This window comes from Chionomys nivalis, chromosome 16 (assembly GCF_950005125.1).
Source record: "Chionomys nivalis chromosome 16, mChiNiv1.1, whole genome shotgun sequence".
NCBI classification, from domain to species: domain Eukaryota; kingdom Metazoa; phylum Chordata; class Mammalia; order Rodentia; family Cricetidae; genus Chionomys; species Chionomys nivalis.
The window spans coordinates 8035322-8062261 of record NC_080101.1 but is presented as its reverse complement, the minus strand read 5'-3'; the positions used below and the strand labels follow the sequence as shown (position 1 = coordinate 8062261).

Below are 26940 nucleotides of genomic sequence, written 5' to 3'. Positions count from 1 at the left end.
AGTTTGCTAAGTGTCTTCACTCTGTTGTGTACTTGCCTTTGCCTCATGCATAGATAATGACTTATTTAAGCTTGGACTGAACTTTGCTGGTTTGAATAAGAACGGTCCCCGTAGGCTCATATATTTGAATGCTTAGTCACCAGAAAGTAGAGCTGTTTGATTAGAAGGACTAGGAGGTGTGGCTTTGTTGGAGTGGTATTTCCCTGGAGATGGCCTTTGGGTTTCAAAAGCCCACACCAGGCCCAGTCTTTCTCTCTCTGCCTGCTGCCTTTGGATCAGGATGTAAAGTTCTCAGCTACTGCTCCTGAGCCATGGCTATCTGCTTTCTACTATGATGATCATGGACTAACCCTCTGAAACTGTAAGCACACCCCCAGTCAAATGTTTTCTTTAGTAAGAGGTACTGTGCTCATTCTGTCTCTTCACAGCAATAGAACAGTAACTAAGACTGTAACCAAGAAAGTGTTAAATGCTAGAGGTCTTGAGGGGTGGTTCCATTGTTAAGAGTACTTGCTGTACAGTCATGAGGACCAGAGCTCGATCCCAGTACCCACAGACACCTGAAACTCCAGCTCTGAGGGGTCTGATACTGTCTTTGAACCTCCATGCCTACACAGGCATGCACATCTGCATATATACTACATACACTCATATACCCACACATTCACACACAAATCATCCTTTTGTTAAATATTAAATGATAGAAGAAAGAAAGTAAAATATTAGGGAATTAGGAAATAAAATATTGGGTTAGCTTATTAGTCAGAGTTCTTTAGAATGAATCTCCACATATATATATATATAAAGGGCAGTTATTAGAATGACTTACAGGCTGTGATCCAGCTCATCCATCAGATGGGTGGCTATGAACGGAAGGTCCAAGAATTCAGTAGTTGTTCAGTCCACGAGGCTGGGGGTCTCAGCCGATCCTAAGTATACGCTGGAATACTGAAGAAGTAGGCTCTGATGCCAGTAAGGAAATGGGCTTGCTAGCAAAGGCAAGAGCAAGGCTTCCTTCTTTGTCCTTAAATAGGCTTCCAGCAGAAGATGTGGTCCAGGTTAAAGGTGGATCTTCATATTTCAGAAGATCTGGATTAAAGGTGTGTGTTACACCTTAAATATCCAGATCAGAAGTAGATCTCCCACTTCAAATGATCCAATTAAAAATGGCCTCAAACTCACAGCAGGTGCTGGGAATACAGGCCTGAGTGTCACTCCTGACCTGTGTTGAACTATCTAGAGTCAGGTGACTCCAGTTAAGTGATAGGAAGTTCACATAGTACCTCTGACTCAGCTTCTATATTTTCCAAGGTTAGCAGCTTGTTTATCACATATCCTGAACAAACATTTGTGTTTTAGTAGCTGAATGTAAAGTATTTCACTAGTCCCTTAACATACTATTTTCTGTTCTATTCAGGTGTAGAGTTTGGTGCTCGAATGATAACGATTGATGGGAAACAGATAAAACTCCAGATCTGGGATACCGTAAGTGTAGCGTTTATAAAAATACCTTGCATGCTTATTTAATGTTAAATATATTAGACATAGAATTTCTACAGCCCTGAAATGACATGGACTAGATAAGATTTTTCTTATTTAGTGATTTCGCTATGTGGATGTGCTTGCAAGAACTGAGGATTGGTAGACAGTCTGAGCGACTCCTTTGTGGTCGGCTAGTAGTGCGCTTTTACATGCTTTCTGATGCATGTGCGTCTCTGTGAATTTGCATGAGTACTTGTACACCGCCCACATGCAGTATACACCCGTGGAGGCTAGAATAGGGCATTGGCTGCCCTAGAACAAGTAGAGTTTGGGAACCAAACTCAGGGTCCTCTATAAGAGCAGCAATTACTCTCAACCCCAGAAATTATATTTTTTAAAAAAATAATCACCGAACTAAATAAAAAAAAGTAAATGTGATGTAAAATAAAAATACCACAATTATATAGCTATTTATTCTGGAAACTTCATTTACTAATTTAAGTTTGATTCATCCTGATCACTTGAAGTCTCCTAACTTAATATCCTATTTCCATCACTATCCCCATTTGATGAGCAAATATTACATGTCATCTAGATAGTTTGAAATGATGTTTCCTAATATGAACTCAGAATAAGCAGATGATTTGAAACTGCAAACACTAGTCTGGTTACTGCCCAGCTTTGTGAGCCCTCTTGTAGTATACTCAGTAACCTGGTTTTCCTTCTTAAAAATTTTTTATGAGTGAATTTTTTTTAGATGCATGAAATGAAGTTACAGTGGATGCCATAAAGGCAGCAATTTTCAGACCCCTATATACTTAAAAAGGAGCACAGAGCACTTAACTTTTATGAAGCATCAGTATAGTTAGTGCTACATTAAAGTGGAAATTGGAAACTTACTAAATACTCGGGCTTTTTGCTTTCATTGCTTGTAAGACTTTATGTATATTAGGCAAGTGTCTACCACTGAGCTATGTCCTCGTCTTAAAATAGTATTAATAAGCTGTTTATTAATTAGGATAAACAATACAGCACTTGTGAATATTAATCTTACTTTCCCAAAGCAAAAATAATCAGCTATTTTTTTTAGTGAAAAGATTGATATAGTGTTAAGTTTTGAACATTTCTCTATTTGCTTAGTACAGCATACTGGAGTCCCTAGTCTCCTTCTGCATCAAGTGTGACATGTGTTTAGCTGAAGTTTCATGCAAGTAAATGGCTAAATCACAAGTTGGCACAAGACTTTATGAAATACAGGGGATGTAATTATCATATACCCATGTCTGTTTTCTTCTATTCACTTAGTTCTAGTTTCTCACTTGAGAGTGCAGAAGCTATTGAGAAATTGATACCAGTCTAAGTCTGCATCGTCGAGACCAAGCGAGTTGCTGAAGGTGGTCGCGGGATTTTGATTTCCTGTTTTTTCCCATGTGTACCACAGCTGTCCTTCATATGATAAACACTAACTCTATCTGCTCCGTCTTAGAGTTCCCTGGGACTGTGCATTCTTAGACCTTCTCACCCCTCATCAGTGGAGAGCTGGCTTATCTATTTCTTTTTTTTGTTTGTTTTGTTTTTGTTTTTGTTTTTCGAGACAGGGTTTCTCTGTAGCTTTGGAGCCTGTCCTGGAACTAGCTCTTGTAGACCAGGCTGGCCTCGAACTCACAGAGATCCGCCTGCCTCTGCCTTTGCCTCCCGAGTGCTGGGATTAAAGGTGTGCGCCACCACTGCCCGGCCGCTTATCTATTTCTTAAGACTTTCCTCTATGAGCCTAAAGAGTCTTAGCGCTGCATATGATATATGTACATGTTGATGTACATGTGTGTTTTGGGGGATGCTAGAGGTCATTGCCATGTGTTTTTCTTGGTCATGGTCCACATTGGTTTCTTTTTGTGTCAGAGTCTGGAGCTCGTCAGTTGTACTAGGCTGGCCAGTGAGATCCAGGGCTCTACTGTCCACATCTCCCTCTACCCCTAAAGTACCATTGTCATAAACATAGCGCCATACCCAGTTTTGTACATGAGGACTGGGTATCTGAGCTCAGCTCCTCTTACTTGGTGTGACAGGCACCTTACCAGCTGAGTTGGGTTACTGGCCCAACACTTTGATTTAGATTTTTCTTGGGCAACATAACTTCAATCAAAACTGCTAGGAAAGCCTGGGCACAGTGGCACACACCTGCCATCCCAGCACTTGGGCAGGGGTGAACGTGGGAAGATCAGGAACTGAAGATCATCTTCAGCTGTATGGTGAACTAGAGGCTAGTGGTGGACTACATTAGACTTTGTCTCAGAACCAAACAAAAACCTACATGGAAGAAGGGCCTGAAAGTCTAATTCATAGATCAAGTGCTTGCCTAGCATGCATAAGAACTGGGTCCCACCCCTTATGCCTTTAAAAAAAAGGGGGGGGGGTAGGAAGGAAAAAAGCACGATAAAGATCTCTCCTAGAGACTTAAAAGCATGAAGTCCAACCAAAAGAAAGTATTTACTTCTGCTTTTAAAGCATTACACAAAGTAGGGTGCTTACATAACTGTCTTAGTCCAGCCAACTGGTCTGTACATTCAGGTCAATAATAGGCTCAAACTCTCTGACCTTATGTCAAGGTGGAACAGAGCCACATCTGTGGGCCTCCACACCTATCTTTAATGACATACATTGTTCATCAGTCTAGTGTGAGCTAGACTGATTACTGCTATATTTCCTAAGCATGCCCTCATACCTTAAGGAAGAAAGGAAAATAGAAGAAACCCTGTGTTTCCACTTCCTCCAGCAGGACAGAGGGCTAGTCTGCTCCCTCTGTTTTCACAAGGGAGTCTGATGCCTTGGAGACATCATAAGCATTAAGAAAGAATTCCAAAGTTGAAAGCTCATTAATTTGTTTTTGAATGTATAACTTAGCCAAATGTGGTATTGACTCACCTGGCTAAAATCATCCAGCAGCACCCAGGGACCTCAGGGCAAGGAAATGAAGAGTTCAAGACCAGCCTGAGCTTCATAATGAGACCCACTCAAAAAGTGGGGAAAGACTGGCTAGACGGCTTAGTAGATGGAGGCCCTCACTACCATGCTCAGCAACCTAAGTTTGATGGCTATCACCCACATAGTGAAAGGAGAGAAGCTACTGCTGCGGTTGTCCACTGACCTCATATGTGCCAGTGCATGCCCACGCCCACCCATTGCACACTAAATTAATAAGTGTAATAAGCCTATATGTTGTCTGTTTAGGTTTTGCCTTACAGATACTCTTAATACCTCAGTGTCTTTGTGTGTCCCCACCCCCAGTGCCTCTTACTTGACTACACTCAGGACCTTGTGCATACTAGGCAAGTGCTCCACCACTGAGCTAGTTCCCAGTCAGTCTTTTCCTCTTATTTTATGATTTTTTTCTTTCTTTCATACTTGAATTGCAAAAATATTCAGTGAATGATATAAGAAAAAAGAGTGATCCCACACTTAACTGAGTGAAACAAGGCTTTCCCTGTCATAAATGTTTCTTAGTGCATCTGTTTATTTGGATAACTTGCTATATTTGTAGTGGTTAGAGCCCTGTCTTTCTTATCCAGAATAATTTCAAAACTGGAGTGATCTGTGGAAAAGTAAAGGCTGTGCATTGTTTTGTCAATCTTAAAAAGTTAATATCCTGCTCTACTTACTGGTGATTACACCTATAATCAACATGCAGGAAGCTGAGCAGGAGCATCAGGAGTGCAAGGTCAGTCTGGGCTATGGGAGACTCAAAATAAAAAGAAATTGTTCTGTCTGCGCACCATGTTCAAGTCACCTAGTGTTAGGATGTTGTTCGGTATATGTCCATTCTAGCCTCCCAAACTTTAAAAATAACTTGTCCCTACAAAATTTACATGTCTGCCTTCTGTCCTTTTTACTTTCTCTTTTAATTTTGTTTTTGTTTTACATTGCCAAAGTTTCATTGTTAGATGAATGGCTAACAATCAGAGATAAGTATTACTGTAACATTGACTCTCATAAACATAACATTTTGAATGGATAGCTCTTTGGAAACAAAATAACACATTCAAGTGTCTGCTATAAATAAAGGTGGGTTAGTCCTGATGGGACTCAGGAAAGTATATTTGCATACTGTGTCCATCTCATTTCATCGACAGTGTTGAGCGGAACCACATGGGCAGGCTTTCAAACGTGAGGAGAAAGACTGACGTGTGGAGTGGAGTAGACAGGTCCCTCCCTCAGCTTTGTGCAAACCTGGACGCTTCGATCTGCTGCTCTGAGGAAACAGAAAGTAGATGGATAGGTGGAGGGGAATGGATTTTTAGGAAGGAAATTAACCAGAGAAACAAAGTCAGGGATATTCAGAATATTGGTGATGATACCAGTAGGAAGAAATTGGCTTTGTGAGCCAGAGCAAGTGTGTGTGTGTGTGTGTGTCCATTCATTCAGCTTGTGTTTTTGAGACATCTCACTGGCCTTACACTCCTTTTACCTTAGCCCCTTCTCCAAAAGCTGGGACTGCAGGCCTTCACCACCACACTCAGCTGTAAGACATTGATTGAACTTGGGAAAAAAGACCACACTGGGTGTTAGGCTCTGAAGCTGGGATTCAGGTCGTCAGCACCACACCCAGCTGTAAGACATTGAACAAGAAAACAAAGGGACCACTGGATGTCAGACTCTCAAGAGCTTTGAGTTATTATGAATCTTTAAATGGTATCATAACGCATATAAAGTTTTATTTCACAGACTCAGTAGAGGAAAGGCTGCTAAATTTGCCACCGTGGGCATCCTGGTTACTACAAAATTGGTGTCAACAGGAAGACTCAGACACATGGGAAAGCCTATTCTGGGGAGTATTTGAGTATTGTAAGGAAGGTGTTTTTGTTTGTTTGTTTGGTTGGTTGGGTTTGGTTGTTTTGTTTTTTGATTTTCTTTTTCATTTGAAACAGGGTTTCTCTGTATCTCTGGTTGTCCTGGAACTCATTCTGTAGACCAGGCTGGCCTCAAAGAGATCCGCCTGCCTCTGCCCATCCTGAGAACTGGTATTAAAGGTGTGTGTCATCACCACCCAGCTTATGAGAGAATTTTTTTTTAAAGATTTATTTATTTATTATGTACACAGTGTTCAGCTTCCATGTATGCCTGCAGGCCAGAAGAGGGCACCATTATAGATGGTGGGTTGCTGGGAATTGAACTCAGGACTGTTGTAATAAGAGCGGCAGGGCTGCGTCCCCAGCACCCAGCCGCCCACATGGCTAGCTTATGCCCCGAAATAATTACACTGCTTGGCCCATTAGTTCCAGCCTCTTATTGGCTAGCTCTTACATATTTATCTAACCCATTTCTAATATTCTGTGTAGCACAGAATATTAACCTGCGTCTGTCTGGAGTGGGAGAATCATGGTGACTCCTGACTCGGTTTCTTTCTCCCAGCATTCTCTTCTGTTTACTCCACCCACCTAAGGGTTGGCCTATCAAATGGGCCTAGGCAGTTTCTTTATTAATTAACCAATGAAAGCAACAGATTAATACAAGACCCACCTCCATCACAGGACCTCTGGAAGAGCAGTCAGTGCTCTTAACCTCTGAGTCATCTCTCCAGCCCCCTGAGAGAATTTTTAATGGAGCATAGGGTCAAGCTTCTTTGGGTTAGCAATCCTCTCATGAAAGAAGCAGCTGTGGAATTTCTTTGTGTGCAAGCGTCCATGATTGTGCTCTTCCCACAAAACATCACTGTAGCTTGAGTGAGAATGGCCCCCGTAGGCTCATGTATTTAATTGCTTTGCCCCAGTTGATAGAACTGTTTGGGAAGGATTAGGAGGTGTGGCCTTGTTGGAGGAGGTGTGTCACTGGGAGTAAGCTTTAGCATCTCAAAGGCCCATGCTATTCCCAGTTAGTTCTTTCTCTTTCCTTCATGGTTGTTGTCTCGACATGGGAGCTCTCAGCTACTCCTTCAGTGCCTTGCCTGAATGCCTGCTGCTATGCTCTTCACTGTAATGGACATGAACTAGTGCTCTTACCCTAACCCCAATAAACTCCTTCTTCTACATGAGTTGCCTTAATCATAGTGTCTCTCTCTTTTTTTTTCTTTCTTTCTCTCTTTTTTTTTTCTTCAAGAAATTAGGCTTGCTCTATTGGATTCACCCTCCCCTGTAGTTGAGTATCTCCATTTATGTGTGTGAGGGAGAGGGAAGCAGGGTGCACCCTGAGTTTAATAGAGGTTGCTGGCAGGAGCCGGAGTAAGGATCTGTTTACAGGAGCATGAGCATCTTAACAGTAGCTATACCAGTGAAGAAATTGTCTCTCTTTGTAGCAACCACTGACTACATTTATATCCTAAGTGACAGATGGGGCCTTGTGAATCCTACCCACTCTATATAGTAGTGGGTTCAGTCTTTGTAGCCATGTGCTGACAGCCACAGCTGCTGAGAGTTCGGGAGTGCAGTGCCACATCCAGAGAAGGTACACACAGCACTCCACCCCTTCCTCCAGCTCTGATATTCTTCCCTCCCCATCGTCTGCAGTTTTCCCAAACATTGAAGGGGATGATAGATAGCACCTTCTGCTACTGGGCCAGCCAGTAGAGAGGCAGCTTCTCTGTGTCCTACAGTAGAAGCATGTGGTATCTTTAGCAGTAGATGGTTTTGCCATCTAGTTATGTTGGGTAGCCAACAGCTGTGGCAATAGCTTGTCTTCTTTCAGGGGCTTCTCTGACCAACAGTTCCTTTGGAGGTGGGCCACTCCTGGCACTGGGTTTTTTGCCTAGTAACATGTGGCTTCTGAATAGGACACTTTTATTTACTCATGCAGAATGCCTCTTTTCAACTTTATGAAATCTTTTGAGACGGGTCTCACCCTGTAGCCCTGGCTGACCTGGAACTTGCTATGTACTCCAGGCTAGCCGTCTTGTGAGCTTCCAGGCACTTGTTGTGGGAGTTGCAAACACAAGCCACCAAGTCTTGTTTTTTGTAGATTCTGGGGATCAAACTCAAATCTTAGACTTGTGTCACAAATGCCTTTACCAGACAAGCAATCTCTTTAGCTATGTTTTAGTTTTGAATTAGCTTATCAAGTATCAGGTCTGGCTGACTTTCCCTTTGCTCCTACTTTATCCTGCATTTCTCTGCCCCTCCTACATAGTTAGATATTTGGCTGTTTTGTTTGATTGTTTTTTAAGTCAGCTGCTTTGTGAACTAATTGAAACTCCTGGTCTTTAGTCCCCATATCTAACCCATGTGACTGGGTTTTGCTTTTTGGTGGTGCAGTTCACTTAGCGAGTGGTAAATGATTGATTAAATTGTCATTCCCTTTTATAGTTTTACCTATCATGAATCCCTTACTACAAAAAACTTCTGGCCTATTTAGTTATGAAGAGGACGTGTATTTCCTAGTTCACTTAGAATTTAGACTGTTAAGTATTAAACTACTTTTTAAAACTAGATTACTTTGCTTTAATAGGATCAAGAGAACTAACCATTGGGCTAGTTTTATGCCATTAATGTATGTATGTTTGTTTATAATTGGAAAAGCCATAATAAGACACTTGAGGCCACATGTATTTTACAGCTGCTAATGCCATTTCCAGAGATCATGTCAGAGTGTTCTCAGACTTTTCTGTTGTGAGTCAGGTATCAAAACTCAAAAAACTTACAAGATAAGAATTGCTTATTAGAACATGATAAAGTACAAAGATGTATTGGTAGTCTTTGAGTATGATGTGTTTTCTTGTTTGTGTGACTTCAGTGTGAAATGGCAAATTATACAAGTTACTACTTGTAGTGATGAGGTGAGCCGATCTGCTTTTCGTCCTGCCCGGTTACCGCACGGCTAGCTTTATACCCAAAATAACAACACCCAAATTGTATTCTTTTAAACACTGCCTGGCCCATTATCTATGGCCTCTTATTGGCTAACTCTCACATCTTGATTAACCCATTTCTAATAATCTGTGTATCACCACGAAGTGGTGGCTTACCAGGAAGATTCTAACCACTGTCCGTATTGAGTAGGAGAAGCATGGCCTCTGCCTCACTTCCCTTCTTCCCAGCATTCTGTTCTGTCTACTCCACCCACCTATGTTCTGACCTATCCTGCCAAGCAGTTTCTTTATTAATTAACCAATGAAAGCAACACATAGAAAGAAGACCCACCTACTGTAGTGGGAGCTGCAGGCTGCGTTCCTGCCACCCAGCTCCCGGCCTGGCTAGCTTATGCCCCGAAATAACAACACACAAACTGTATTCTTTTAAACACTGCTTGGCCCATTAGCTCTAGCCCTTACTGGCTAATTCTCATATCCTGATCAACCTATCTCTAATAATCTGTGTTGCACCAGTCTTACCGGGAAAGATTCAGCATGTCTGACCTGGAGAGCAGAGGCATGAAGTCTGAGCTCACTTCCTCTTCCTCCCAGCATTCTCTTCTGTTTACTTCACCCACCTATGTTCTAACCTATGAGGGCCAAGCAGTTTCTTTATTTTTTAACCAATGACCTTCCTCCATCAACCTACATCAACTACTGTTGAGAACCCGTTGTTTGCAAAGCAATTTGAGAGGAATGGGGATAATTTATAGAAGTTTGCTTTCATGCTTAATTTTATTTCCTTTTGACTGTATCTTGCCTAAGCTGAAGTTTGACCATTTTGCTTATAGTAATATTTTTCTATCAATATGTTTATCTTTATTCATTCCACAGAATGTTCCAAAGAAATCATTCTAAAGCTAGTGGTTCTCAACCTTCCCAGTACTGAGACCCTTTAATATAGTTCCTCATGTATTGGTGACCCCTAAAATAAAGTTATTCCATTGCTACTTTATAGCTGTAATTTTGCTACTCTTATGAATCGTAATGTAAATATCTGATATGCCGGATTTCTGTGAAGGGGTCATTTGTGTCCCCAAAGGGGTTGTGACCCTCAGGTTGAGAACCACTGTTTTCAAGAATGCTTTTCTTTGCTGTTTTAAATGGGACTTTATTTTTACATGTGTATTTGCCTGCGGTTTTTGAATGCATGCTTGAATAGGTGCCTATGTTGGAGCATCCATGTGCCTACATGTGTGCATGAAGATGCCAAGGGTTGATGTTGAATGTCTTCCTTGATGGCTCTCTGCTTTCTTTACTGAGGCAAGGTTCTTGCCGAACTGGGAGCTGGATGCAATTAATCTAGCTAGCCAGCTTGCCCTGGGAATCCCCTTGTCTTTTCCTACCAACAACTGGGCTTATAGGCAGTCTGTCAGCTCGTGTGGGTGCTGGGTATCTGAACTCTGGTCTTCACACTTCTAAGCTGTCACTAGCCACACAACTTTTGTTTTGAAATTGTAATACGTATCATTTTTGTATTTGCCATACACTTCTTTCACGGTATACATGATTCACAATAAAATGAATGTTTTAAAGACATAATTAGTTTTCCCATGCTAAGCAATTGAAGAGATTTCCCAGTTTCATTGTTAAATAGAGTTGAAACACACATCTCAGTAAATGCACCTGTAAGCCCATCTAGGATCTTTTTGTTATGTTTTATTTTGTTTTTGTTATGTTTGAGACATGCCCTCCTACATAGCTGAGGCTAGCCTAAACTCATAGCCCTCCTCCTACCTCAGCCTCCCAGGTGTTGGGATAACAGCATGAACCCCTGTAACTGGCTTATTTTCTAGATTTTGTTTTGTTGTTTTTAACCTCAGACTATGGAAAGGAACAGGCTGTTTGTACAAGTTGTTTTTTGTTGGTTTGGTTTTTTTTGTTGTTTTTTTATCGTGCAATGGCTTTTGTCCTCTCATTCAGCATAAAACATTTAACTATTAGAACTGGCTCCTGGGAGAAGACTTGTTAACTTAGATCTGGGAGTTACTGTCATTGAATGAGAAGTGTGTCTGGTGTGTGCAGTGGAATACTAACCATTTTGTGCGTGTAGCTGAGACACGAGGTTATACAGTTTGACAGACTTCTCTGAGTGCCACATGAATACCAAGACCCAGTTGTAGGCACTAAGAGTGGGTGATATTAGAGAAGGAGAATTTTCTTGGAGGGTCAATAAGAGAAGATACTGGAACATACTGACTGTATTTTAGAACAAAGCAAAATATGACAGATTTTATATTTACATCAGAAAATCAGGACTAGGAACATGGAAACTCTGAAAAATTTTCAAGTTAATATATTTTAAGTACAAAATTACTGCTATACTCATAGTCTTCCCCAGCCTTTCTTAGTAGAATGTTAATACCGCAAGATAGAAAATTATTGAATATGACATAATCTCTGGTGCCTGTTTCACAAGATATAAAGATGACTTTTACATCTGGTTGCCTCTTGACAGGCATTGTATATCAAATGCCGAGAAAATTGATTGTATGAAGAAAAATTATATAAATTCAATTCAGAACCTTTTTCTGTTTTTCATAAAATGATTGCTCAAAGAATTCCATCCTGAAGCTGTTGAAAGCCCACTGCAGTTTATGGTGTAACTGATCAGATCTGCATCCTTGGCCTTCTGACAACCTTTCCACCAGCAGATGGTGGGCGTAAAGATGTCATTCATCATTTATTTACAATGGGCTTTATTTATTCTAGTGTCAACAGCTGCCCTGGGGAGTGGGTTACTGAATTCAAATGTGAGGCTCTGGGTTATTTGCTTCCTTTCAAATTTGTCTTCAGAGCTTAGTTGCTAGGAGTCCATTCTGTGCTCTAATAATGATTCATGTATTGTGAAGCCATTCAGTAAATTGGGTTGTCAGGGATTGCCAAAAAGGGTTAGGGGTCTTGTTTGGGGGTAGGAGGATAGTGGGAATGGCTGCCTGTGCATCCTGGTGACTGGCACTGGTGCTGTTCTGTGACTTTTTCCTAAGACTGATGAAGTTTTCTCCTCTCTTCATGACCTCCTTTTCTCCGTGCGCAGTGTAGGTGTGATATGAAAATGTAAAGGATATTTGTTTTAAGGAAACTTCTCAACCTTTTGTTCTTCACAGGCAGGGCAGGAGTCCTTTCGCTCTATCACAAGGTCATATTACAGAGGTGCAGCAGGGGCTTTACTAGTGTATGATATTACAAGGTGAGTATTGTCATGTTTTCGTCTCAGTACAAGGAGAGTACTTTAAATAAGTGTGGTTACCTGTAATAATGGTATATACCTTTATGCTCTAGCTACTCACCCTTAAAACTCTATCTTGAATCAAATTTAAATTTATTCTCAAAGTCTGCAGCTCAATTTAAATAATCCCCCGTATTGACCAACTTGGTAGTATTACATAGTCACTGGAACTTTCTAAACTATACTAACAGTTGTGTTTATCCTAACTGAAATGTAATCAGTGAGCTCTAAACCCAAATTTCCTGCTTTAAGTATGGTTCTCATAGTGTAAGTGGCTATGGCTAACATGGTTAATGTTGGGGGTGTGTATGCTGTTCATTGTGCACTTTGAAGAGAAATACTGAAAACTGAAATCACATACCATTCATTATGTTTAGGAGAGACACGTTCAACCACTTGACAACCTGGTTAGAAGATGCCCGTCAGCATTCCAATTCCAATATGGTCATCATGCTTATTGGAAATAAAAGGTAAAAGAACTGACCTAGAGCTTAACTTGCAATCATGGTGAACATTGTGCTTACAGATGTGACTGCTTCTCTTGTAGATTTGTCTGCATGAAGGTACTAGCTTCTTAAGTTTAAAGTTTCATTTATATCCTAAGATATTTCTTTAGATATTACCATTATGTTTAGCTATTTAGTAGTTAATTTATTTTATATGTATGGGTGTTTCGCCTGAATGTGTTTACATGCACCATGTGTGTGCCCAAGGTGGTCAGGGGAAGGCATCAGTCCCCTAGAACTGTGGCTGTGAGCTACCATGTTCATGCTGGGAATTGAGTCCAAGACCTCGGAAGAGCCAACAATTGTTCTGAACCTCTGAACTATCTCTCCAGTCCCCAAATTTACTATTATTGCAGTTGTTTTTATTATTATTATTTAAGATATGATTTATTCAAAGGTACACATTTTAAAAACAGCCCCAGGAATTTCCTGAATTCTTGCACTCAACAAAGGTAGGCATATCTCTGAATTCTGTTTAGTCCAGCCTAGTCTGCTTAGTGAGACTCTACCTCAAAAAAACAAAATAAAATAAAACCCAGTGATTTGTTGGGAGGACAAGTAGCTATTAAGGTATTCAAACTAGGCTGGGTGTGATGGCTCATAGCAGTAATCTGAGAGGCTGAAGCAGTAATCATTCCATAGCATGACCCTGTTTCCAAAACACTTGAAAAATAACATGTTCATAATTGTATTATCCCATTCATTTAAAATAGTTAAAAATAGAAATAAGTGTCTGTACAGAATTCAGAAAAATAGTTCTTGTTTTAATAATAGTCATCATATCTGTTAGTACAGTAATTAGTAGATTAGTTAGATGTATTTCTTAAGTCCTAAAGCGCTAATAGTATTATTCAGTAAATGTATGAGTCTTTCACTTTCTTGTTTAGAGTTACCCTAAGATATTTTTTATAATACTTGATGCTATTATGACAGGTGGTACTATTTCCCTGATTTCTTTCTCTGTTTGACATTTGTATATAGGAGGACTACTGGTTTTTCTAAGTTAATTTTGTATCTAGCTACTTTTCTGAAAGTGTTTATTAACTGTTGGAGTTCCCCGGTGGAATTTTTAGTCATAGTGGTTTGAAAAAGATATCCCCAAAGGTAGTAGCACTTATTAGAGGAAGTGTGTCACTGTGAGGGTAGGCTTTAAGGTCTCTTATGCTCAAGCTATTTCCAGTGTATCACAGTTCACTTCTGCTGCTTGTGGATCAAGATGCAGAACTCTGAGCTCCTTCTCCAGCATCGTGTCTGCCTGCATGCCGCCATGATTCCCTCCATAATGATAATGGTCTAAATCTGTGAAACTATGGACCACTGAAATTAAATGTTTTCCTTTATAAAAGTTGCTGCGGTCATGGTGTCTCTTCACAGCAATTGAAACCTTCAGACAGTCACTCATATGTGCTGTCTTATCTACCAGTAAAGCTATTTTGACTTCTTCCTTTCCCATTTCTATCCCCTGATCTTCTTCAGTTGTCTTATTGCACTAAGACTTCAAATACTGTATTGAACAGGTATGGAAAGAGTGGACAGCCTTGTCTTGTTTCTCATTTTAGTGGAACTGCTTTGAATTTCTCTTGACTTAAAGTTGGTATTAGCATGGACTTGTTGTAAATCACTGTATCTAACTAGATGACCACATGGTTTTTGTCTTTCTGTTTGTTTATATGGTGGATTACATTTATCGATGTACATATGTTGAACCACCCCTGCATCTCTGGGGTGAAACCTACATGATCATGCTAGATGATCTTTTTGAGGTGTTCTTGGATTTGGTTTACAAGTGTTTTATTAAAAGTTTTTGGGGGCTGGAGAGATGGCTCAGAGGTTAAGAGCATTGCCTGCTCTTCCAAAGGTCCTGAGTTCAATTCCCAGCAACCACATGGTAGCTCACAACCATCTGTAATGGGGTCTGGTGCCCTCTTCTGGCCTGCTGGCATACACACAGACACAATATTGTATACATAATAAATAAATAAATAAATAATATTTTTTTAAGAAGTTTTTTTCATCTATATTCATAAGGGAAATTGGCCTTTGTCTTTGTTAATGTCTTTATGTGGTTGAATATCAAGATAACTGTGACCTCATAAAACAATTGGGCAGTGTTCCTTCTGTTTCTACTTTGTTGAATAATTTGAGGATTATTAATATTAACTCTTCCTTGAAACTCTGGGAGAATTCAATTCTAAAACCATCTATCTGGCCCTGGACTTTTTTTGTTTGGGGGACTTTTAATGACTGCTTCTATTTTACTAAAGGTTATAAATCTCTTTAAATTGCACATCTGATCTTAATTTAACTTTGGTAAATATTGAGAAAATTGTCCATTTGTTTTTTAGATTTTCTAATTTTATGGAGTACAAGTTTTTAAAATATGTCCTTAATGATCCTAGATTTCCCCAGTATCTATTGTTATAGCACCACTTTCATTTCTAATTATGTTTATTTGGGTAATCTTCTTTTAGTTAATTTATATAAGGGTTTTCTCAATGATTTACTCAAAAAAACAACTCTTTTATTTCATTGATTTTTTTTAATTGATTTATTTTCTGTTATTATTTGTATGGTATTGATTCCAGCCTGAGTTTATTTCTTGCCATCTACTCATTTAGGGTGTGGTTTTGTTTGTTTGTTCTAGCACTTTCAGATGTGCTATTAAATTACCAGTAAGAGATCTCTAGGGTAATTTTTTTTTTAATGTAGGAATGTAGTGCTATGAACTTGCCTCTTAGAATTACCTTCATTGTGTCCCATGAATTTGGGTATATTGTGCATTCATTTTCATTCACTTCTAGGAAGTGTTTATTTTTTTAACTTAATTGTTTATTTCTGTCTTGACCCATTTTATTTTTATTTTTTTTTTGTTTGTTTGTTTTTTCGAGACAGGGTTTCTCTGTGGTTTTTTTTGGAGCCTGTCCTGGAACTAGCTCTTGTAGACCAGGCTGGTCTCGAACTCACAGAGATCCGCCTGCCTCTGCCTCCCAAGTGCTGGGATTAAAGGCGTGCACCACCACTGCCCGGCCCATTTTATTAATTCAGGAGAGAGTTGTTCAGTTTCCATGAGTTTGTAAACTTTGTGTTGTTTCTGTTGTTGTTGATATCCAGCTTTAATCTGTGGTCAGATAGGATGCAGGGTGTTATTTCAATTTTATTCTATCTGTTGATACTTGCTTTGTGATGGAATATGTGGTCAATTTTGTTCTGTGAGGTGCTGAGAAGGAGGTGTATTCTGTTGTATTTGGGTGAAATGTTCTATAAATACCTGTTAGGTATATTTGGTTTATAACATCAATTAGCTCAAGCATTTCTGTAGACTGAAGTTTTTTCCTGCCTGGTCCTGCAACCATTCAGTCTCAAATAAACACACAGAGGCTTATATTAATTATAAATTGTTTGACCCATTGCTCAGGCTTATTACTAACTAGACTCTTATAACTAACCCTTAATTCTTCTCTATGTTTAGCCATGTGGCTTGGTACTTTTTTCAGTGAGGCATTATCTTGTTTCCTCTGCGACTTGCTGGCAATGGACTCTGCCTTTCCTCTTCCCCGAATTCTCCTAGTCTGGTTGCCTCGCCTATACTTCCTGCCTGGCTATTGGCCAGTCAGTGTTTTATTATACCAATATGAGTGACAAATCTTTATAGTATACAAGAGCATTTTCCCACAGCACGTTTCTCTGTTTAGTTTTTGTCCGGCCTGTCTGTTGGTGGGAGTGAGGGTCACTATGTTATTTGAACTATAGTAGTGTTTATTTTACAAACTTGGGTGCCCTTGTGTTTGGTGCATTGATACTGAGAATTGCAATGTCCTCTTGATAGATTTTTCCTTTATATAGTATCTTTCCCCATCTTTTCAGATTAGTTTTGTTTTGAAGTCTGTTTTATCAGATATTAAAATGGCTACATGAGCTTGCTTCTTAGGTCCATTTGCTTGGAGTCTTGTTTTCCATCCTTTCACCCTGAGGTGCTGTCTGTCTTTGATATTAAGGTGTGTTTCTTGTATGCAGCAACAGGATGAATCCTGTTTTCGCATCTCTTCTGTTAGTCTGTGTCTCTTTATTTGGGGATTGACACCATTGATATTGAGAGAGACAGACAGACAGACAGACAGACAGACAGACAGAAGTAAGTTTCCCCTCATTTGATTTACTGGTCTCAGTCTTTCTTCCTTGTGTTTTCTTAGGTGTGGTTAACCTCTTTAAGTTGGAGTTTTTCTTCTAGCACCTTCTGTAGGGCTGGATTTGTAGACAGATAATGCTTAACTTTAGTTTTATCATGGAACGTATATTTTCTCCATCTATTGTGAATGAAAGTGTTGCTGGGTTTAGCAGTGTGGGCTGGCATTGGGATCTCTTAAAATTGTTAGAGACCTTCTGGCTTTTACACTCTCCATTAAGATTGAGAAGTCAAGTTTAATTCTGTTAGGTCTGCCTTGATATGTTACTTGGTCTTTTTTCCCCTGCAGCTTTTAATGTTCTTTCTTTGTTCTGTATATACGATATTTTTATTATTATGTGCCAAGGGCACTTTCTTTTCTGGTTCAGCCTATTTTGTGTTCTGTATATTTCTTGTACTTTTATAGGCATGTTCTTCTTTAGGTTAGGAAAAATTTTATTCTATCATTTTGCTGAAATTATTTTCTGTGCCTTTGACGTATAGGTCTTTTTTCCTTCCTCCATTCCTATTATTTTCAGATTTGGATTCTTTCTATAGTGTCCCAGATTTCTGGAAGTTTTGTTCCTAGGAGTTTTTTAGATTTAAATTTTTCTTAGACATAGATACCCATTTCTTCTGTTGTGTCTTCAGTGTCTGAGATTCTCTCTTCCATGTCTTGCATTCTGTTGGGGAGATTTGTCTCTGAGATTCCTGTTTGAGTTCCTACATTTTTTATTTCCAGAATTCCCTCAGTTTGGGTTTTCTTTATTGGTTCTATTTTGATGTCCATGTCTTGAACAGTTTTACTTATTTACTCCAACTCTTTGTGTGTTCATAGATTTTTTTAAAGAGATTTATTCATTTCTTCTTTAAGGACCTCTATCATATTCATAAAAGCCTTTTAAAGGTCTTTGTGTCTGTTTCACCTATGTTGGAATATTCAAGGTCTGCTGTGGTAGAGTTGCTGGGCTCTAGTGGTCACATACTGGCATGGCTATTATTGTGTTTTTATGCTAGGGTCTGTGTGCCTGGGTTTGATAAGACTATAATCATAGGTGCTGATATCTGCTCTTGTCTTTGTTTTGGTGGGTTTTTTTTTTTTTTTATTCCTTGGTTTCTGTTTCCCTCTCTGGTTCTTAGAAAAGTGTGGTGGCTGTGTGTTGCCATACCTATGGGGTCCTGCTAGATGTAGCCGCTGTAGGTTCTAAGTAAAATGTCTTTCTAGGTATTGTGACCTGACACTTAGGAATGGGGATGGGCTAGTGGAGGACTGAAGGGGTCCACAGGAGAAAGGAAAGTAGGGTGTTCCACCATTGCTTGGGAGTGGAGCTGAACGGAGGGAAGGCTGCAACAGATGGTCTGCTGCTGACCGGGGGCTGGAGTCTGAGAGTAAAGGGAGGGGTGAAGAGCTGCAGGTAGGCGCCTGCTTCCCTTGCTGGAGGCCTGTGCCTTCCCAGGAAGCCTCCTGGCATTGGGGGCTGCGATAAAGCAGTGCATGAGGAGAGGGTGCTTTGGAGGGAGATCCGTGTGATCCACTGGAGATAGGGGTAGAAGGGGTAGGTGGCCTCGGCAGGTGGTCTGCAGAGCTAGGGATGAGACTAGAGGATTGGATTTGGAGGAGGGGGAACGGTGAGAATCTGCAGTTTGTTCTTGTTTCAAAGTATATCCTGTAAGCAAATAGAATATTTAGAAAAGAAAAAAATTAACTCATTTAATAACAAGCTTGTTAAAGCTTTTATTTCATTAATTAGTGAAGAAACCATTTAGATATAGGTCCAGTTTAAAAGAGAACTCAGAGTACTAAGCTAGTCAGATAAGGAATGCCACCAGATGAATTTACAGACAGATGAACCGTGAAGACTATTCACGGGCTGATAACTGTAGTTCACGCCTCCAACATTGCAACTATTGTGTTATTATTCATTTCCACAAATAAACCTCTGTCTCTGCAGTCTGAAAAATGTGAAATATGGTGACAATAGAGGGAGATTATAACACTAAATGTATATATTAGGGGGGAATCATATCTTTTTATCAAAGTGAGAACCTGGGTGAGTGTGGTGGTATGTGCCTACAGTCCCCGTCTGCAGAAGGCTGAAGTGGTAGGATCACCAGCCTATGCCACTCCAGGTTACACAGTGAAACCCTGTTTTAAAACAAACACTAACATAAGAAAGAAAAGGCAAACATTGACATTGAAAGCTAGTGGTTTTGTTTGGGGAGTTTGAGAACAAGGTTTTTACCATGTAACTGGCAATCCTCCTGTCTCAACTTTCCTAGTAATAAGATTACAGGAGTAAACCATCATGCATGGCTCCAAAAACTAATTTTTGGAAAATAAGTAAAATAGATAAGCACCACATTATCAGAATCAGAAATTAAACTGTAACATTGCTACAGATCTACCTGTAACTGTTTTGCACATTCACGGGTCTTGTAGCCAAGTTTTGTGTACCTCACTGTCTTAGTTATTAGGGTTTCTATTGTTGTGAAGAAACACCATGACCACAGCAACTCTTATAAGGAAAACATTTAATTCAGGTAGCAGTTTAGGGTTTCAGAGGTTCAATCCATTATCATTACGGCGGGAAGCATGTCTGCTCAAAGGCTGCAGTGTGCAGGCAGACGTTGTGCTGGAGAAGGTGCTGAGGAAGTGGTAGGTCACACTGGGCGGTATCTTAAGCATATATGAGACCTCAAAGCCCACTTCCACAGTAACACACTTCCTCTAACAAAGCCATACATATTCCAACAAAGCCCACATCTCTTAATAGTACCGCTCCCTTTGGGAGCCATTTTCTTTCAAACCACCACACTCAAGAAGGCTTCACACTCACTCTGTAGCCAAGAATGACTCCTACTCTCCTCTCTCCACCCTGCAGATGCTGGGAACACAAGCATGAGCCACCATACTCAACATTTGTCTTAGAAGTTATTCTAACCACAACCAAAATTTTGTGATTTTTAAGGGGTTTAGTTACAATCTGTTTTTAGAATTTTTTTTAATGTGAAAATATAATCTAACCATAGCAACTTTGACATAGTTCCAACAAAATGGAAGATCTACTGGTCTTACTAATAGAGATTTTAAGATTTTTGTTGTTATGTGTTGTTGAATGGGCTGTTGTCTGGTTGTTTGTTTTTGTTTTGTTTTTTCACAAAGTCTCTATAGTTGGGCTAGAACTTACTCTATAGACAACATGCTATCCTTGAACTTCAGTGAGCCTCTGCCAGTTTCCCTAATGCGGGACTGTAGGTATGTGCCACCCTGCCCAGCAAGGGTTATAGCAAGGCTCCTATAAATCACATTAGTACTTTAGTCATCTCTTATTGTTATTATGAGAAAATGCCTGACTGAAAATCCAATTCAAGTGAGAAAAAGTTCCATTAGATTGCTTGGTGCTCTCTCTTTGGGTCTACAGCAATGCAGTAGCTCTTAACTACACTGTGGCAGAAGCTGTTAGCAAAACAAACAAAAAAACTAGTCACTGTGAGGTAGCCCAGAAGTAAAACCAGGAATGTAACTCATTAATAAAGAGGAATGAACTATTGATATATACTCAGAATAATTATGCTGAGTGAAAGGCCGTAAAGCAGGTCAACCAGCTAACCACGTGCATGCGTTTACATAGACAGTGCAGGTAACCAGCTAACCATGTGCATGCATTTACATAGACAGTGCTAGTAACAGTTTTGAACTTTTATGATAAACTATGCTTAAAGAAACTCCTTCCTGCCGGGCGGTGGTGGCGCACACCTTTAATCCCAGCACTCGGGAGGCAGAGGCAGGCGGATCTCTGTGAGTTCGAGGCCAGCCTGGTCTAGAAGAGGTAGTTCCAGGACAGGAACCAAAAGCCATGGAGAAACCCTGTCTCGAAAAATAAAAAAAATAAAAAAAAAAACAAACTTCCTTCCTTTACATATTAAAAAAAACCTGCAAGAAGACACCAGCCTCATAGCTTAGATCTCTTTCTGTCCCTACCCATCTCCCAGTGATTTTGCTGTGAGAATTAAACCAAGATAAATAATCTAATTCATATTTCTTTAACACTTTTGCTTTTACAAAGTGTCCTATAAATGGGGGAAATTGAATGGCAGATGTTTTGGTTCCATTAGAAACTGCGACACTGTGGCTGGTGGATGAGGAGATTAGGTTAGCCTTTCTTGTTGAAACTTACTCTTAGCCACGTGACCTTCTGCTCTGGTAACCACTGCATTGAGAATGGAGCACTGTCCTCTCGCTGCTTTCCCACTCCTGCGCTCAGCATTAATGCTCTGGAACTCTGACTTGGAATACTTTTCTGCCGGAATTCAGTCACTTGAAAGTAGGCAGTGTGCTTCAAGCACTTTGACCTTCACAACATCATGAATAATGCAGCTAATTATGAGCTTTTTATGTATGCGTGCAGTTGTTGACGAAGTGGTCACTGTCAAGTCCCATGATGCATTTTCTGCTGACTGATTCCTCTTTGCACTGGGTTAGTTACTAATCTGACTCCTTCTCTCCTGTGTTCAGTGACTTAGAATCCAGGAGAGAAGTGAAAAAAGAAGAAGGTGAAGCTTTTGCACGAGAGCATGGACTTATCTTCATGGAAACTTCTGCCAAGACTGCTTCCAATGTAGAAGAGGTAAGTAAGTGAGGGGCCTCCATTTGCCTGCAGGCTTTGTATTCCATAATCCTCAACATTGCATTTACTGGTCTTTATTTTGTGAGCTTAAGTTTCTAGTAGTTGTTGAAAATAATAAAATAGAACAATTGGTTTTCTTTGAAATTCTTTATGATGTGTATTTTCTGCCCGGCTCTTGCATTGTCTTCTGAAGCCCTGTAGCCTGCATGTGCCAGAATATCTCTGAGCACTGTGTGAGAATCCTGCTGTCTTTAATGGGTGAAAATTACATTACCTCATATTTTTTATTGAGCTAATCAGTCTGAACTGTTAGTTTTCTGGACACATTTTTATGCTATATCATTTGGATATACATCTATACATAGACGAACAGAATTACTATAGTCTGTATTTTATCAAAAGAGGAAATTTGAGACTAAGAAAGAAGTTTACTTGAAGTAATGCTGAAGTTCTGCCTCCTGTGTAAAAAAATTATAAAAATGAAAGAGACCCAGGAAAACAGTGTCTGGAAAAGCTCATTGTTTTAAGTATAGCCAAGGGAAGGGTCTGTGCATCAGCTAGCATAGCACTTTAAACATAGTATCTCAGTAGTAAATATTAATAATTGGTGCTCTTCTGATTAAGCCTTGAATTCAGAAATTAACTATAGTAATTCTGTGGCACTGGTTTATTCAATGAAGACATCTTCCTTGGTAAGATACACTTATTTATACTTGGTGAGATACCCTGTGATGATTCTAAATGTGTTTCCTCCAGGTGCTTGTTAGGGACAGTGTTTACAGCTTGGTAACATACTTCTTCCCTTCACACAGAACACTGGTGAGAAATCTCTTCCACCCTTTTCTGTGTCTTCCAGTAGAAATACACACATATATCTGAAGCTATCCCTTTCAAGTGGTATTGTATTTGAAATCATAAAGGCGAGTCTTTGGTGGGGTAGGATTTCAAGATATCTGAAGCATATCTGCATTAATGAAGAATCACACCATGAGGTCACATAACAAGGCTTTGATTTATGCGAAAAGTTTAGACTTCTAATTCTGTCTCTAATGTCTTTGTGTACTTTTTTCTTAATTAACAAACAATGTCCATTGTAGTAAATTGCTGTTGTCCTGTTGGTTGAGAATTTAAATAAATGCTGTGTTCCTGGAGTAGATGAGCAGCACAAAAAAATCTATATGATTTATAGACTAATTGTTTAAATTTTATCTGAGCAAGAATTTGCCTTACTTATAAGAATGACATTTTCCTTAACAATGAAAACTAATTTGCCTTCCAAAAGCTAAGCATACTATGATGAAGTACTTTAAGATGGTGACTATATTGTGATCTAAAAATGTGGACTCTATTGGGGCATAGTGACTAATGCCTGTAATCCCAGCACTCGAAGCCTGACTCAGAATTGCCTGAGTCTGAGACTGACCTCGTGTCTAACTTCAGCTACTGAGAAGATAGACCAGCTTAATCTTTCCTGCTGCCAAGTGCAACTGAAAAAGAAGCCAGAGTCCCAGGAAAGGGGCACCTTGATGCAACAGAGAGTTCTTAGGGGTTTGTGGGCCGTAGGGTGCTGTTCTAGGCTAGGGCATGATAAAGTGCTTGTCTGATTTGCACAGGGCCTGGGCTAGATCCCCAGTACTGCTAGGAAAGAAAGGAAGAGGGAGGGAGAGAAGTCAGTGGTGACATCCACTTGTAATACCAGTTCATCAGGCCAGTCTGCTACATAGTGAGTCCCTATTTCAAAAACAAACAAGAGGAGGCCAGAGAAATGGAGAGCACTGGCTGCTTTTCCAAGTGCTGAATTCAATTCCCAGGACCTACATGGCAGGTCACAACCATCTGTAACCATGGGATCTGATGCTTCTTCTGGTGTGCAATTGTACATGCATCAAAACACCATATACATAAAGTACATAAGTAAATAGATCTTTGGGGGGGACAAAATTCACTACCCAGATATCTATGTTACAGAAAAAAAGAGGTGCCGTATCCACCTGCACTAGACTGAGATTTTCCTAGCATTACTAACAGTGAAGACATGGTACCACCATTTCCCACTTAGAGCAGTGTCAGAGGAAGCCCACCAAAGTAGAAGCCTAAATGTAGTCCCAAGTCTCACAACATAGTCCTCAAATGCCTAGGTTCTAGTAGAAGGTTCTCTGTATACCTAGACCAGGAAGGTCTTATGCTAGATGAGCAAGAGAGGTTGGGTGTGGTGGTTTACACCTGTGATTGCAGTGCTCGGCAGACTGAAATAGAGTTTCTGTGATCGCCAGTGTGAACTGGTGAGTGAGTTCCAAGCTAGCATAGGATACAGAGTAACACCCTGCCTGAAACAAAAGCAAAAGACCACTGAGGTGGAAAAGATAGAATTACTGAGGTGGACCCTGAGTTCCTGAGGAATATGCATACGCCAAGAGTGTAAGGAAGAATAGCTAACGGAGGTACAGGCCAACAAGGGCATAAGATGTGTGTCTCATAAAGCCCACGGGGGTGCTAAAGCTCTTAGACTCCCCAGGTTATCAGTCATAAGCTCAGTCAGCATGCCTGCATCACCCACCCACACCTGAGAAGCACGAATTACCAGCATTCTTGGTTCCTGCTCAGTCTTAGTCACTTGAAGACTCTGTACGTGGATAGAGGACTGGTGTCACCCAGGACTGCTGCCTGCATGAAGCCAGGGTACATGCTGCTTCCATAAGTAAGCCTGAGATATGACCACCGAAAACTAAACAGTTTTAGAACCTAAGAGTATAGTAATTGAAATTAGTAAGTCTGATAGGGGTGTGATTAAGAAAAGAAATAGCAATGGCATGATTAAACAACAGAAGCTCGTGCTGGGGAGGTGGCTCAGGGGTGACAAGAACTCGCTGCTCTTCTAGAAGACTTGAATTCCATCCCCAGCATCCATGTAGCAGCTAACAACCTTCTTTTAACTCCATTTCCAGAGAATGTGCTGCCCTCTTCTGGCCTTTGTACATAGTGCATGCATGTTGCATATAGGCTTACAATAGGCAAAGCACCTATACATAACATAGAAACAAATCTTTTTTAAACAATATAAAGTATCCAGTTTAAACTTCAGAGATAGACCAGAGATGTGGCTTCGTAGTATATAGCATTCACCTCGCATGGCTTTGAACCCTGGCATCCCAAAAAATAAGTTCTAAAGAGGCTTCGAAACTGCAGGAAAAGAATAGGCTGAGGGTAAAGATGAATAGTACCAAATAGACATGTGGGATTATAACAAAAGTAGTCATGTATCACTAGTCCTAAAAGAAGAAGGAAAAGAATGTGTCTCTGAAAAGATACTCAAAAAACAAAACAAAACAAAAAAACACTGTAGGGGCCAGGAACATACAGAATCAAGCCAAGCCGACCCAAACAGAATAACACCAAATAAATCCCTATCAAAGAAAGCTCTGAATTGTCAAATGTCTTGAAAGTAAAAGAAAAAGAAAACTTTAAAACAATGAGAGACAATATGGCAGGTTGTTTGGAGTATGGGACACAACAGTTCAGAGGCAGATTTCTCATCAGAAGCCCTCCAAGGTTCTGACCACTTGCCGCTCTTGCAGAGGACTAGGGTTCAGTTCCTGTCACTTATGTGGCAGCTCACGACCATCTGTGACTCCAGTTCCAGGGGGTTCCCACTCCCTTATCTGGCCTCTATGAGTATTGCACATATGTGGTCCACATGTGTACATGCAGGCAGAACACTCATATACATAAGATTTTTTTCAGAAGAACTCCTGGGAACCAAAAGAAAGTGACATATTTTTGAAGAACTAAATAAAAAGAATTGTTAACCTAGAATACTTTACCTACCACAAATGACTTTTAGGAATGAAATAAAAATCAAGGCATTGTCAGATAAATAAGTTTGTCAACTGCAGATCTACTGTAGAAGAATGTCTATAGAAAATGAAACGATAAAAGAAAAACTATCTCAGAGCATTGTAATGAAAGAAAAACATAGTAAAAAATAAAGCTGAATATGACACACTGTTGAGTGTTATAAAGTGTGTCTGATGGTTGAAGCAACCCTGCCTGCTCAGTGTAGTTATCAGTGTAGGCAAGTAGAAATCTCTTAGCCTGCCGAGTGGTGGTGGCACACGCCTTTAATCCTAGCACTCAGGAGGCAGAGGCAGGCGGATCTCTGTGAGTTCGAGGCCAGCCTGGTCTACAAGAGCTAGTTCCAGGACAGGAACCAAAAGCTACGAGAAACCCTGTCTCGAAATCCCCCCCCCAAAAAAAAAAAACAACTCTTAGCCCATAGATAATGAAGGGACATTATAGAAAGTAAGGTCTCTAAACTTTACTAGGTTTGGTAAAACAAAGGCCCTAGTAGATAATGGTTAATTATGTTTGTATGGTATAATACCTTGTGCTGTACTTGAAAGATTTTATAAAGAGACACCAGAAACAATATATAAATCAAATTTAAGTCTAACAAATGTTTAAATCAAAAGGAAGCAGGGAAGTTGGATGTGGTCATGCATTCCTATAATCCCAGCTTCTTGGGAGGCTAACACAAGATGATCACAGTCAATTCGGATAATTTAGGGGAGGCACTATTTCAAAATAAAGGGTTTTCAGAGAACTGGCATAATGGTAGAATTTCTTGCCTAATGTAATGAGCCCTGGTTAAACACATACACACAGGAAACATGGAAAGGAGAGAAGGGGTCGGGGGCAGGTGATAGATTTGGACTTTATATGTCAATAATATGTAATAGAAAACTTAATCAAAAGAGAGATAAGCGGAGAGAATTAAGAAATATATTTCAGCTACAAAGCATCTACAAGAAACTTCAGATATAACATTATAGGGAGACTGAAACTGAAGTAATTGAGAAAATTATATTTAGAAATTAATAACAGAAAGTGGAAGCTGAGCAGTGGTGACACACACCTTTAATCCCAGCACAGGGAGGCACAGGCAGTCAGATCTCTGTGAGTTCCAGACCAACCTGGTTTACAGAGTGAGTTCCAGGACAACCATGGCTACACAGAGAAACCCTGTCTTGGGGGCTTGGGGAGGAAGGAAAGGAAGTGGAAGTGGCTATATTAGTAACAGATGAAGTAAAGATAAGATCAAA

General features: G+C 40.0%; 1 protein-coding gene across 1 annotated transcript in view; it reads left to right on the top strand.

The window, feature by feature from the left end:
* Rab2a (RAB2A, member RAS oncogene family) overlaps positions 1–26940 on the top strand; it is a 71047-nt gene that overhangs the window by 28546 nt on the left and 15561 nt on the right. The window contains exons 3-6 of the mRNA XM_057790952.1: positions 1418–1485; positions 12424–12506; positions 12923–13015; positions 21730–21841. Coding sequence (XP_057646935.1) covers positions 1418–1485; positions 12424–12506; positions 12923–13015; positions 21730–21841 — 356 coding nt within the window. The remainder of the gene's footprint in view (positions 1–1417; positions 1486–12423; positions 12507–12922; positions 13016–21729; positions 21842–26940) is intronic.